Source organism: Polypterus senegalus, chromosome 12 (genome assembly GCF_016835505.1).
Source record: "Polypterus senegalus isolate Bchr_013 chromosome 12, ASM1683550v1, whole genome shotgun sequence".
In the NCBI taxonomy this organism is placed as follows: Eukaryota; Metazoa; Chordata; class Cladistia; order Polypteriformes; family Polypteridae; genus Polypterus; species Polypterus senegalus.
In genome coordinates this window covers 82,938,974-82,953,856 of record NC_053165.1, presented here as the reverse complement: position 1 = coordinate 82,953,856, position 14,883 = coordinate 82,938,974, and the positions used below count along the sequence as shown (strand labels likewise).

Sequence of the window (14,883 nt, the reverse complement as noted above, 5' to 3'; positions counted from 1 at the left end):
CTGGCAAGAGGTTTCTAGGAGCAGCTTGGCATAGGATAGCCTGAGGTACTGGAGGAAAGAGAGGACATTTAACTAACAGTAGCAGGGGTTCTGCCCATGACAGTGTTAGGAATGCAGGGTCTACTCTTGAGGGGCTGACATGTCTTATACAAGTGCTTGTGCCCCGGGAGGACAACAGAAGCAGGAACATATAGAGAAATGCAGAAAAGAGCATCCAAATGCATGCTGGGATTGAAAGGTCTGTCCTACTCTGACAGGCATGAAGAATGAAGCTTTAAGCAGAAAAGGTAAAAGGGGTGATGAACGAGATCCAGCAGAATTCTTTCCTGTAAAGAAAATCATCACACACTTAAGATTAGTTGTGGGGAATTTAAAGGGTGTAGCAGTTAGGGGGCACTATCGCTCCCTCGAACTCTCAGGTACCACGCCAAACACCAGGTAAAAGTGCAATAATTTCTCTTTTTATTTTTATAATTATGTGCACCAAGCACCCTCCACTCTACACTACTCATAAATAAACACAATACAATAACAATAACCAATCCTCCGACTCCCAGACGTGTTGCCCTCCTACCACCCAGCTCAGCTCAACGCTCCGGTGTTTCCTTGTACTTTTTATAGTCCACGACCCGGAAGTGCTTCTTGACCTGCAGTCCATGTGACTTCCTAGAACTTCCGGGTCAAATCAAAACTCTTCTTTCTTTGTCAGCCCGGAAGCACTTTATTCCTTCCGGCCTCGTGACCGGCAAGTACTTCCGGGCTGTAGGAAAAGCCAATGTCTCTGTGTCTCCCTGCAACGTCCCCTGGCGGCCCCGATGTTATCCAGCAGGGCTGTGCACTATAACTCCAAAGTCCATGATGCCCTGCTGGAATTCGGGGCATCTCCACATTGCAGGGGGGGCTCCATCTGGCGGCTTGGGGGACTTGGCTGGGATAAACGGCCGGGCATAGTCCACAAGGGCAAGTCAGAAACCAGGAAATTCTTCTTCTGAAAAAAAGGATCAAATTTTGGGGATGAGAAAGTATTCCGACCCCTTCACTTTCTGCCCACTTCTCTGTGTTGTAGATTTCATGGTTGCGTTTGCCATTTGTGGCTTTGATTCTTCTTGAGTTGTGACGAGAACTTGATTGGAGTCTACCATTTGGTGAATTGGCACACGATTCACACTGCATGTCAGGACAGAAAACAAGCCCTGATGTCCAAGAAACTCTCTGTAGACCTCCAGGATTCTATTGTGGTGGGGCACAGATCAGAGCAAGAGTCTCCCGCTGTTTGTAAAGCTTTGAGTGTTCTCAAGAGCACAGTGGCCTGAAGAACTGAACAATGGAAGATGTTTTGGAACCATCAGGACTCTTCCTAGACTAGACAGTCAAACCAAACTGAGTAACTGGGCAAGAAGGGCTTTGGTCAGAGAGTTGACCAAAAACCCAATAATCACTCTAACAGAACCTTAGATGTCCTCTGCTTAGATGGGAGAAGCTGTTGGAATGACAACCATGTCAGCAGCTTTCCATCAGTCAGGCTGTGGTGGTTGAGTGGCTTGAAGATCATGAGGAAAATATTATGTGATGTGATGAACTGTTTAGGAAGACGTCTAAGTACTGCTGCTGGCGAAGACCAGACATTGCTCATCACCTGCCCTGCCGTCAAACATGGTGATGGCGGCAGCATCATGGTATTTGGTGCTTCTCTGTGGCAGAGACAGGGAGACTGGTCAGAACTGAGGGAAGGATACCAAATGCAGCCAAAACCAGAGAGGTCCACAAAGAAAACCTGCTCCAGAGTGAACGTCACTGCCAAGACAATGCAGGAGCGGCTTCAGGACAAGTCTGTGAGTGCCATCGAGTGGCCCAGCCAAAGCCCAGAATTAAACCCCATAGAACATGTCAGGAGAAACCCAAAGGCAGCAGTTTACAGAGGCCTGCCATTCAATCAAACGGACCTCGAGAGGACCTGTCGGCAAGAGTGAAACTAAACTGCCCAAATCCAGGTGTGCAAAGCTTACACAAGAAGACTTGAAGCTGAGATTGTGGGGCTTCTTCTACAAACTGAATTAAAGCTCGGAATACTTCTGTAAATAAGAGATTTCAGTTTTTGGTTTTAAATCATTTTGCAAAACTTTCTGAAAATGTGTTTTCACCTGGGTGGTTGAATGTAGATTGATGGGCAAAAATACCAAATGTATTCACGTCAAAATAAAATTTAAAACACAATCAAGTGTGCAGAAAGTGAAGGGGTCTGAATGAATCCTGAATCCCCTATACGACCTGAGGCCAGGCATTTCTGTTCTCAGGTGCTTTGAGCAAAGCATTTACTGCAATGAATACCAAAATCCAGCAGGAGGAGACAAGACACCGCTTTTAGAAGCCATTACTTTATTGTTATTTCATAACAATTACTTCTGAATGCTTTTCTGACCCGCCAGTACGAGAAAATCCCCTCACCTCCTATGCTAAGTGAGTCGCCTTGATGGCTGCTTATGCAAGACCTGACAAGATAGTATTACTCAGACGCCGCCGGGAGTGGCAGCCTTTCTAGCAGCTCCGTGTACGACTTTATTTTTCTACCTTTTTCTCTATTTCACTGATCACTGCTATCACTTTGTTTTATGTGGACTCGTTCCCTGGACACTTTTTACTACTTCTTACTACTTATTATGTGAATTTCCCCTTGGGATTAATAAAGTATCCATCTATCTAAGCATTTCAGGTTCTCCCTATTGCAGACCTTAAAAAAAAAACTTCATTTTTATGATAAAAAAGTAAATCAATAAATGTCTTCTGCAAAAATGACTCGAAGGACTTGAAGTTGTGCAGGCTGATTAAACTGACCCCTTAATGGAATGTGTGGGGTCCCAAAACTTTGCGAGTCAGTAATGTAAGCCCGTGAAGTGTCGTTTTATGCACTTTTGAGGTTGCTGATCACGAGTATGATTATATTTTTGATTCTTTACTGGTGGTCCTAGCCCCCTAAGAGCCACTCCCAGACGGTTACAAGTGACAAATTTCAAATAAGGATTTGGGGGATCATTCTGGACTATTCCACAGTCAGTGATTACGAATATGATGATATTTTTGACTTTTGATCCTTTAACTTTAGGGGTCTAGCCCCCATGGACCTTTAGCAGAGGGTTACAAATAACAAATGTCTATTAACTTGAAGAATATTTACACTTTAAATTTAACTTTTAAATTGAAGCACACAGTTTAACATTTCAACAATCTGACACAACTGTTCTTGTTAGATAAACTTTATTAATCCTATGGGGAAATTCAATATGTACGCCTGCCTCGTTACATTTCTTATCATCCCCTTGAATCAGGTGGCTTACACTTGTTCAGTTTTTTTTTTAACCTTTTTTGATGTAAATCGCATTATTACAGACAATAGCATGATGATGCAATGCAGTGACATTAACTGGAACTCAATGGGAACGAGTGCAAACAATAAATCCGCACCCCATGTCGAAATTTACCCTACCAGTTAACACACATTATTTTCAAAACATTTCCACAATAGTTTTACTGGTATTGTGGTTAAGTCCGTCTGTCTTGATCATGTTGTGTGTTCATAAACCTCCGTTCACCGGATATGCCTTACATCCCTCTGTCTTTACTCGGCATTCCAACCCTGTTGTGGTGCCCGTGTGCTGGCAACTTGCCTCTGTTCATCAGACATTGCTGCCCTCTTGCAGACATGACATTGTGCCTGGGTAGGGGCACAGACGCTGGATGGACAGACATCTCATTGCTATATATATTGTGGAAAGCAGCCCGGACACAGACAGACGGACATCATTTCAAGTCTAACACGCGTTCGTTTACACGGTAAGTAGGGCACAAACCCTGTGCCGCAGCACCAGTCACCCCAACAGTCCAGGCCTCTGTCCACAATACCTTCCCTTCAGACCACCTCCTTCTCTCTCTCTCTCCAGACCTCGTCCTCTTCCCCCCGACTCCAGCCCTGAATGAAGGGAGGCGGCCCCTTTTATGTCCCCCCGCATGTGCTCCAGGTGTGCTCCACCGACACGCCCCAGTGTGGCGGAAGTGCCGGCTTCATCCCTGGAAGCACTCCAGGTGTCCCTGCTCCTCTTTCCCCCCAGCACTTCCTGGCATTGGGGCGCCTGCTGGCGGTGACCACGGGCCCCTACAGGGTGGAGCTTCAAAGCTCTGCACCCGTGGCCCCCAAAGCAACCAGGGCGGTTGCCCCCTCATGGCCTGGAGAAGGCGCAAGCCCTCCTCCGGTCCTCCTGGTCGTCCCGACTGGGTACCACCCCCAGCCGCGTGCCACTATATATATATAAAGCAATGAGATGTCTGTCCGTCCAGCGTCTGTCATTGCATTCATAGTCTGAGTCCCGACCTGATTGTATGGGTGGTTACCTACCAGGTAATGCGTGTGGTTGGTATGCCCTCTTTCAGTTGAGAGAAGCAGATCATGGAGTGTTGCATAGTTTACTGTCAAATAATGCAGAGTACGCCACACGTGTTTTGCCCTTATTTTGGGCTCATCAGGCGTAGACACTCCACTGCTCCCCTTGTGGGGATTGAACCTCGGACGTCAGAGACGAAGTCCCTTTACGCTGCGCCATGGCGTGTAGTTCGTTTATTTGACAGCCTGTAGATCGGAGTAATTACATTCATTGCATTCGTAGTCTGAGTCCCAACCTGATTGTAAGGGCAGGTAACCAGACACAGAGAGAGAGATGATGCCCACTCATGCAAAGTCCCTCCAACTTGCCTTGGTTTGAGAAGAAATCCCTGCTCGCCTTAAAGTCTGAATTCCGGTTTGTCTTTTATTCTGACGAATGGCCACTGACTGGTACTGCACAGTGGGTATCATTCATTGAGCTTCCTCTTCTGCACCTGCCATGTTATGTTTTAAGTTTGTATTTTTAGTTCACTGCTACTTAACAGTAGTTTACTGATTTGGCATTACTACCATTTTTTTTCTGGTATTTTTGGTCTCCTTGAAGTTTTCCAGCAGAACTCAAGGCAGCCATTTAGCGCAGTTTTTCTTTGTCATGTGCTTTAAACGGCGTCATCTCGGCCTGTGCGGTGTTTATGGCTGTGCAGTGAAACGCACGGAATGTCCAGCAGGTGGAGACACAAGACTGCGTTTGGAAGCCATCGCTTGTCCTGCATGTTCCACAGGTTAGATACGCTTAAGCACATCCGTGAGTGGGATTGGACCCCTCATGAGGGACGTCTGACGGTCAGGATGTGAGTCCTTGAACATAACCAATCAAATCTGACACTCATTAGCCCCGCAAGCAAAATGCTAGGCATGGTAAAAAAAAAAAAATCTCTCCGGGACATTACACTGCATTTACATGTATAGATAGATGGATATGTAGATAACACTTTATTGTCCCAAGAAGGATATTTGGCTTTATTACAGAAGCTCAAGAAATATTATAAGAAACAACAACAGCAACAACGTCCCCAAGTTCACACAAAGAACTGGCTAATGATGAGAGCTGTCATACTGAGGTGCTAGGTTTGGAGGAGCCCCATAGTGCTTCTTGACACACTTCAGCTGAATACTTCATTGGCTAAAAGTCCCCAAACATTCCACCTCCAGAGGGTCCAAAGAGCATCACATAATTCAGTCTGCCTTCCTTATCAGCTTGTTGATTTGGAGGGCTTCTCTAGAAGCGACTTCGCCATCAGAGTTCTAAAATATGTAAAAGATGTCACTACTCGCACAAAGAAGCACACAGTCTTATTAGAACAAAGGAGTCTGCCCTGCCCTTTCTTCTGTAGCTCCTTCGTGTCACTAGATCAGTCCAACCCGTCCTCAATGTGGACCCCCAAGTACTTGGAGCAGTGCACCACCTCCACATCCACTCCTTAAATGGTGACAGGGCGCAGAGACTCCTGGGTGCAGTTTTGCTGATGTTTCCTTAAAGTCCTCAAAGTCCTCCACCGGACTCATCTTCTCTGTCTTGTAATTAAGAAGGCAGGCTCAGTTATGGGGTGCCTTGTGGACCCTCAAGAGGCAGTAGAAGAGGAGAGGATGAAGACAAAAGCAATGGCCGTTATGAACACCGCTGCACATCTGCTCTGTGACACATCCTGTGAAGAAACAGGATGGGGCGCCTTTATAGCCTCGTGGGGCCTGCGACTGCTCTTTTTATCTTTAGTCAAGTCAGAGGTTTTCTGTCTCTCTCTTTACTCTTCGTTCTTTTTGGTTATTATGGTGTGTATTTTAGAGGGGATTTGTTGTTGATCAAAAACCCATAATAGCTGCATAACCTAATGAAGCGATTGGTGTATTCATTTATGCAAATTAGAACATTAAAACACTCTGGACGAGAACAGGCCATTCAGTCCAACAAAGCTCGCCAGTCAAAAACATCAAGTCGAGTTTTGAAAGTCCCTAACGTCTTACTGTCCACCACACTACTTGGTCGCTTATTCCAAGTGTCTATCGTTCTTTGTGTAAAGAAAAACTTCCTAATGTTTGTGCAAAATTTACCCTTCACAAGTTTCCAACTCTGTTCTTGATGAACTCACTTTAAAATAACCGTCTCGATCCACTGGACTAATTCCCTTCATAACTTTAAACACTTCACTCAGGTCTCCTCTTAATCTTCTTTTGCTTAAACTCTAAAGGCTCAGCTCTTTTAATCTTTCCACATCACTCATCCTCTGTAGCTCTGAATCAGCCTAGTCGCTCTTCTCTGGACCTTTTCTGGTGCTGCTATGTCCTTTTTGCAGCCTGGAGACCAAAACTGCACACAGGACTCCAGATGAGGCCTCACCAGTGTGATTTTGGGCTATACAAAAATAAACTGTATTGTATTATAAAGCCTGAGCAGAACCTCCTGTGACTTGTACTGCACACATCAAGGCGCTATATAACCTGTTAGCCTTCTTAATGGCTTCTGAACATTGTCTGGCAGTTGATAGCTTAGAGTCCACTATGACTCCTAAATCCTTCTCATAAGGTGGACTCGCGATTTTCTGACAGCCCATTGTGTATTCAAACCTCACATTTTTACTTCCTATGTGTAATTCTTTACATTTACTGACATTAAATTTCATCTGCCACAAATCTGCCCAAGCCTGTCTGCTGTCCAAGTCCTTCTGTGATGATATAACGGATTCCAAATTATCTGCCAATCCACCAGTCTTGGTATCATCTGCAAACTTAACCAGCTTGTTATTTATATTCCTATCTAAATCATTTATAAATATAAAAAATAGCAGCGGCCCCTGCACTGCCCCCTTGCTGGTCACCACTCTTAACATCAGCCAATTCTGATGAGGTTCACCCCCTGCTAACTGTGTCTGTGCCAATCCTGCACCCATCTAAAAACATCACCCTGAGCTGCCATTTTTTTTTTAATTTGATGCCCAGCCTCTCTATACCAGAACGTGTTGGAATTACGTGCAAAATAAATCAGTTGTTTCAAGATCCTTACAAAATTGATAGTAACTGCAATCCAGTGCCGCTCGAAGCCCATTTGGAGCCCTAGGTGTGGTGAAGGGACGGCGCCCCTCGTTGTCCATAGCGGGTAGTTGGTGCTTATTAGACCGAAACGGCCTTTGTGTGTTTGTCCCCATCGGTGTCCGGAGAACTCGCCCACTTTTGCGTATATTTAAAAGCAGCGCGCGCCCCCTGGTGTCCGGAGCTTGCGGACTTTTACTTCAATAAACGGCGACGACTCGGTAGTATTAGAGTTGGAGTTGGAGTTGGAAATCCCCCCTCAGGGTCTGGAGCGCGCTCGCCCCATTGTGTACATATCTCGAACAATATCATCTGAGGGGCGCCATTTGTAAACGTTAAGGGGGTGCGTTCGGGTCACTGAGGCGGGTAGGTGAATGCCCCTTGGTACCTAAAACCCCAACGGCCACTACGGTCGTCGAACTTTGATGATACATGTGATGACGAGGGGCGCTGTTACCCGCCGGGCGCCGTTTATGATAATGAAAGAGCGCACGTTCCGGATACCGAGGCGCGCGTTCGTTACATTCGTTGGTACTAAAGGAGCGCGCGCTCCGGATACCGAGGCGCGCGTTCCTTACATTCGTTAGTACTAAAGGAGCGCGCGCTCCGGACACCTAAGAGGACCTGCCCATCCCTAACAGAGCTAGTCGAAGTCTAATAATATCGACTTCCCACAATGGACAACGAGGGCGACTTCCGTCCACTCCGCCCACAGCAACAAATGGACAGCGACGGGCACTGATTCCACGTCCCCGGGTCCCCCTCGGTCTCTGGAGCGCACGGTGGTCTCTTATATTGCCTATTGGATTAACCGGCTGTGCTTCAAAGTTATTTAAAAGTAATAGTGGTTAAAGGAGACAGGAAAAAAAATCGCCCCATCCCAAACTTTTCAAGCCTCAGCTCAGTCAGACCATCTTAGTACGCCTCTCTCGGCTTCAGATTCACGCAGCGAGTCCGGCATCCTTAGCGCTTGTACCCAAAATCCAATTAAATATTCATATTCAGCCAGGGGAATCAGCTGCAGTGTAATTAATTACTCCTTATTAGTTCATCAATTTATCAGCCACATCAAATAGTTCCTTACCTTATTGTGACACATTTATTCAATGCGACTTGCAACTTTTTGAGAGACACGATTTAGTCCAGTTGGAGGTGAAGTGACTTGTTCAGAGGATTTGAACCCACAACTTCCAAAGCCTTAACCACTCTGCCTGTCTTGACATATTGGGACCCTTCTCTAAGCCCAATGAACCAAATTTAAAACGCTTTTCCAAAATGAAACAATTCTTTGTGAGGCGATGGTTCAATGAGAAAGCCCACAACCCAATAAATGCCATATTGAAGTGCAGTTTATACTTTTGGATTAACATTAAATTGAAATTTGAAACAGAAATCTTCCGGTAAGTGCACCAAGGACCAGCTTTCCTGTTCCATGCAGATATCGTTGTACAGATTACCAGCTCTGTCACTGTAAACTGGGAAGACACAACAGTTTCCAGTGTAACGATACTGGCTGGTGAAAAGAATGCAGTTCACAAGTTAGTTTGTGTATATTAAAGCCACAAGACAAAGAAACGGAGTACTTCCACGACCCTGACTTTGATCACGCGGGTCACAATTGTGGCAAATGTTTCTTTAGGAATGTGATGCCCACGTAGCATAAGTAAGGCTTTTCTTTAGGGGCTGGAGAATTAGACGCCATATTAAGTTGTCACACACGTCACTACCCAGACAAGTAAGGTACAGATATGTCCCGAGCGCCCTTACTTCTGTCCTCATATTTAACAATCAATTTGTTGTCGTATTGAAATCAAATTCTGATCTTTAAAGGGTGAAAATACTCCCGTTATAAACTTTTGAAAACCCGCCTGTTCAAAGAACGTGCACCACTCTCGATGACACACGTCAGACTTACGTGAGCGGCTTCGATCCAGCGTCCGTCAGTCCGTCCGTACGGTAAGCTTAGCGGCCGTAGCCCTCACATCGCGATACCGACCAGGCAGGCGCGCCTGTAAGTAGAGCGGAGCGGGGAAACGAGCGAGTGCCACACCAAGGCTGCTTCGGAGCTCCAGTAGCCGGGGTTCAGACCCCACGTCTCCCAAAGTGTGTGAATTCGGAATGTTCTCCTAGTGTGGGGTTAGGGGGTCCTCAAGCTTTTCCTCCCCCTTGCCACAGATAGGATGACTGGCGACGCTTGACGGCTTACCCGCGTAAGTGTATGTACGTGTGTGTGCTCTGCAGTGGAATGGTGTCCTGCCTTGAACCCAATGATGACACGACCCTGAATTGGATGAAGCGGGTCCCAGAATGTATGTATATTGTATATGCACATTCAAATAAAATACTTAGGGGCAGTAAATAAATTCACTTATTGCCATTCCCGTTATAATGCAAGCATTTTTTTGTCCACAGGAGGTCGCCAGTTGGCAATCAGTCTACTGTTCCCAAGGCAACACTTTCAGGTAAGAGGCTTTCTATGTCCCCACATACAGAAGCAGTGTGTTAATTAATGAAGTCAAAGCAAGACATAATAACTGTACAAAGAGAAAGGAAAAGCACAAAGCTATGCATTTCCATCAGGGTGTCTTTTTTTGATGAGGTCTTTTTTGTACTGTACCAAATTTACTAGGCAAAAATAATAAAAGACTTAAACCATAAAAACTCTTTTGAAAACATCTTTATTTGTTTTGCCCAACAAGTGGCTTACAGTGCCAATGAAAAGTATTACCCTCCCCCAGAAATTATTCTATTTTATTAACTGACGAAGACAAGTAATATGAGGGGGACCTAAAAAAAGGATTATCTTCTGGAGGGTGGTCCCCTTTTAGTACATGCTTCCCCCACTAGTTGAATATTCTAGAAACCCTTCTGCATCAGTGTACCAACTGGCATTGTCGTGAGGTCCTGCGTTCGGCTTCAGTGAATTTTTTTTTTCAAAGAGTCTTTCAACACATTTGCCTAATTTGTGATGGCTGATTTACACAAACAACACGCAGCAGTGAAATTGTGTTTCCTGTTGGGGGAAAAATGCGGAGGAAATGGTTGTTATGTTACAGACAGTCGAACAGTCAACCAAAGCTTTTATCTGGAAGTTTTAAAAAAGGTTGCCTCAGGATTTGCAGAAGAACCCTCCCCAGTTGGGGCACACAGGTGACTGGTTCTTCCTCGCTTCCATCCTGACAGCACAGCTGCCCACGTTTTAGTCATTTTCACCAAAAACAACATGACCCCCATTCATCACCCCCCTATTCACCTGGTCTCGCCCCGTGTGACTTTTTTTTTTTTGTTTCCCTGGTTGAAAAAAGTCCCCAAAGGGAAATGGTTTGCCAATGTGAAAGAAATGAAACAAACAGTGACAGAAGCTCTAAAAGAGACCATAATCGAGGAGTTCCAAAACTGTTACGAGCAATGGAGAAAAACGTTTCGATAAGTGTATTGCATCAGACGGGGAGAGTACTTTGAAGATGAGTGAAGTTTGAAAGTGTAAAAATAAATTCACAATTTTTTATAAACAAATTTCAGGGTTTTTTTTTCGGTTAGGGTTAGGGCAATTTTAAAATATTTGATGCCTTTTCAGTGGTTGTCTTTAACACCCTTAGGCGTCTGAACCCTTCTCGACCCGACGCTTCCTCTTTCAAGTATACAGTATTCCCATAAAGCCGCCTCCTCAGACTGCAGCCAATCTTTTTTTTTTTTTTAATTGAATTTATTAAAGTCAAATAACATTCCATACAAGCAAGTCAAGTTTTACAAAACTAGGTTTGAAACAAATCAACCACCACCCAATCTTTTATTGCCTCTTTACGGAGTCACAGCTGGGGATCTGTCAAAGATCCTGACAAAGATCCTCTACAGGAATGGCTTCTCAAAAAACAACGTGAATGTCCTGGAGTGGCTTATGGGTGTCTTGAACACACACACAATGCAGCGCTCTGCCTGTTGGTCTACTCAAAGCCAAGGTCAGATGAACACGGACGCTCTGCTGCAGGATCGCACCATTGTGGGATTTCTTTGGGCAGACAGAGTGAGACCAGCTGAAATTCACCAAAGGATGTTGGCTCAGCTCTGGGAAAACAGCTTGAAGTTCATGAATGGCTAGAAAGGTTTAAAGCGGTGGACAAACAGATGTAAAGTCAATAACTAAAATGTGGTGTGTTTTCTAACTTCACGTAGCACTGGCTACCACTAATGGTTTCTTCTGAGCCAGAATTAACTGGTAAGGCCCATCGGACACCTCCTGCTGATTATTTTCAACTTCATGCTAGCTTTGTCTAACGTTACACACTCCCCATTTCCTGTTTTTGGAAAGAAAGTTCCCGTGCTGTCAGCCTTTTCCACTATGCGCTGGAAGACACACAAGCACATCTCAACCTGTAGTTATAAATCCAAAAACACCACTGGTTGGTTTTGCTTCTTTTGTCACATAAGCAGGCGTTAAAAAGGGGCTTGGGGAGAACCAAGAATCTTGGTGAAGTTCATCTTTCTGATTTTTATATAAAAGAGATGACTGAGGTGGCACCACTTAAATCTGCCAGGCCACTGTCAATGGACCCGTAAGAAGTTTGATTTGTCATGGGGCTGCTATTTGGTGAAACGAGAAGGATAATCTGACAAGGTGGTCAGTGCCTTGCATGAAAGTGTAAAATGTGTTTGTGTCCCAGTCTGTGATAAACTGGGACAAAAATTAAAATATAAGTGACAAACGTTCAACTGGAATTGACTTGACAAGCCACTATGGGTTGGCCACTGCCCTGCTCCCAAGCTATGGAGGGAAACATCCTGCAGCAGGTACTCCTAAAATGAATTAAAACAATTAAAAAATGCTTAGCTTTGTCCATCTATGTATGTTATATAGTGCCTTTCACTATCTGTCTATCTATCTATGTTATATAGTGCCTTTCACTGTCTCTCTGTCTATTATATAGTGCCTTTCACTATCTATCTCTCTATCTGTTATATAACGCCTTTCACTTTCTCTATCTATGTTATATAGCACCTTTCACTATATCTATCTGTCTATCTTTCTTTCTGTGTTATGTAGTGCCTTTCACCATCTGTCTGTCTATCTATGTTATATAGTGCCTTTCACTATCTGTCTATGTTATATAGTGCCTTTCATGACCATTTGTTCTCTAATTTAATTCTCATAGCAACAACTGTGCTTTGTACAATGTCAGTTCAGTTCAGTTCAGTTCAGTTTATTTCTGTATGACGCTCTTTCCTGAGTCCAGGGCAGAACACTGCAACAAGCTGTCAGATAAAATGTAAATATAAATTTTTACAAATTATTGACTACATGATGAGTGCACATAAAACACAGATTTGTTAAAAAATACAAAGCTGTCTGAAACTGATTTTAACAAACAGACCCCAACAATGTTTTGGTTAATTGCCCCTCATTGGCAAAACTTATGCTTGCTGCCAGAATGCAGAAATATTTTGAAGTGGAACTGTTGATGCCCCCCGCCTGTTGTTTTGATGCTGATTTGTCAATTGGTTTCATTTTATTTTTTACACAATGAATGCGTTTCACTGCAGCCACTGAGTAAAATGCAATATGTCTGTTTTGCTTTTAGATGTGAATTAAGGTGCAGTACGCTTTTGTGTTGCATTTTAATCTGACTCGAAAGTCGTGTAGTGAAAAGCCATTGGCCAGTTGGTTGTTATATCGCGACACAGTAAAACCATGCAAAGCGAAATACACCGCAAGCACATGCGTTACATTTCAATGTAGTTAAAGTCTTGGATTGCGTGTCATTTTAGCATGAATAGTCTTCCCTCTTCTGGTAACATTTTAGTTTAGGTACTGCAGAAATGCATCCCTTACTCATTTGTTTTTGGGTGGGTCTTCATGCCACTTACAATGCATTGTCAGTAAGTGTTTGTTTGGCCTACTGACCAACGTTCACTCTGGGGTGGTCTGAGGTGGCTGAACTGAGACACATTTCTCTTGATCTGAACGGTCATTTCCATATGCTGCACTGCACTGGGATGAAGATAACCCATCTACCGATGAAGACCACAAGAAACCTTTGTTAAGGTCTTATTACATGAGAGCAAACGAGTAATGGATGCAGTTTTGCAGCGCCTAGAGTGTTGTTTCTATTCCTGAGGTGTTCACTGCCAGTGGAAACGCTTAGTAAGATTTAGCAAAGCTGTGAGAAAGAAGTGCAGTGCAAGGATAGGATGGGTCTTTGAAGAGACAGTGTGAATGGTCACTTACCTTAGTCTCCTGACCTCATAGCACCAGATCATGAAGAAAGTCGACCAAAAATGATGACTTAAATCGCATTGTTAAGGCTTTTCAAATGGAGCTCTACTATTCACAATACATTCTTTTCAATGAGTTGGCAAATTGTTCACAATATCCTGGTTTTCACTCAATAAACTGAGAACAAAAGGTTGAGTCACATAGCTGAATTATGCCTAAAAATGCTTGCACTACTTATATTTTATACTGGTGATAGGATAACCGTTTACGTAGAACTGTGTGAACACGTCAGTCCATTCTGCCAGCTGGCGTCATGTTTCTGAGAGCCTGTCCAACTCGTCTGGTAGTCTCAGTGGTCCAGCACACTCGTCTTTCACACTATCAGCAGAATGAAATTCATTGAGACACTTATATTTTTCTGTCTTTTTAATAGCTGTATTTCAAGAAATTAGCATAGCATACAGTCAAGCGGACAAAAATTGCAGAACTTGTACAACAAATAACTTCAAAACCAATCGAGAGAATAAAAAAAAAAAAAGAACAGGAAAAAATAAAATCTTAACAAAGCAAGAATTAAACTCCCACCCAAGACAAAAAGAGGAAAGCCAAGAGCCTAGGAAAAAAAAAATAAAATAAAAATAAACTAGACTCCGTTACAACCTCTTTTAGTTTGAGGCGTCCAAACATTCAGAAGGCGACTTTACCAAGACTTAAAGCAGAAGGTGGCACGGCACTACCTAACGTTTCATTTATTTACTGGGAGGAAAATATACAAGCTATAAAGACGTGGAAATCGGCGCAAACGAATGCATTTACAGCAGCCAGGCCAGCAATGGAAATTAAATCTTGCTGTACTTGTTTGAACACCAGTAAATACTGGTCGTCATCAATATACCAGTAATCCAGTAGTCCACCTGTCACTCAGAATATGGAGCCAATGCAGGACAAACTTCAAGGCTGAGAAGCTTATTTGTGGCTCCTCTTTACGATAATCACCCTTTTCAGCCTACTAAGTATTTAATCTTTAGGAAATCTTCAAGATTAAGACACTTCAAGAACTGTATATAGATAATGTATTTGCATCTTGTGGACAATTGCTCTTCAAATTTACCTTCCCAGCCACACACTTTTTCCACTACTTTTCAGATTAAACATGTTGTTAAAAGAAACCTGCCTGATTTTCGAGACCTCCCACCCATTTCTATTCTAGAGAAAA

The 14,883-nt window shown here is 43.8% G+C and overlaps 1 protein-coding gene across 4 annotated transcripts in view; it reads left to right on the top strand.

Moving 5' to 3' along the window:
• Positions 1–14,883, top strand: part of pde4a (phosphodiesterase 4A, cAMP-specific) — a 640,523-nt gene that overhangs the window by 542,311 nt on the left and 83,329 nt on the right. For all 4 annotated transcript variants that reach the window (XM_039772684.1, XM_039772683.1, XM_039772685.1 and 1 more), the window contains one exon: positions 9,869–9,918. In XM_039772684.1, the coding sequence (XP_039628618.1) occupies positions 9,869–9,918 (50 nt within the window). The remainder of the gene's footprint in view (positions 1–9,868; positions 9,919–14,883) is intronic.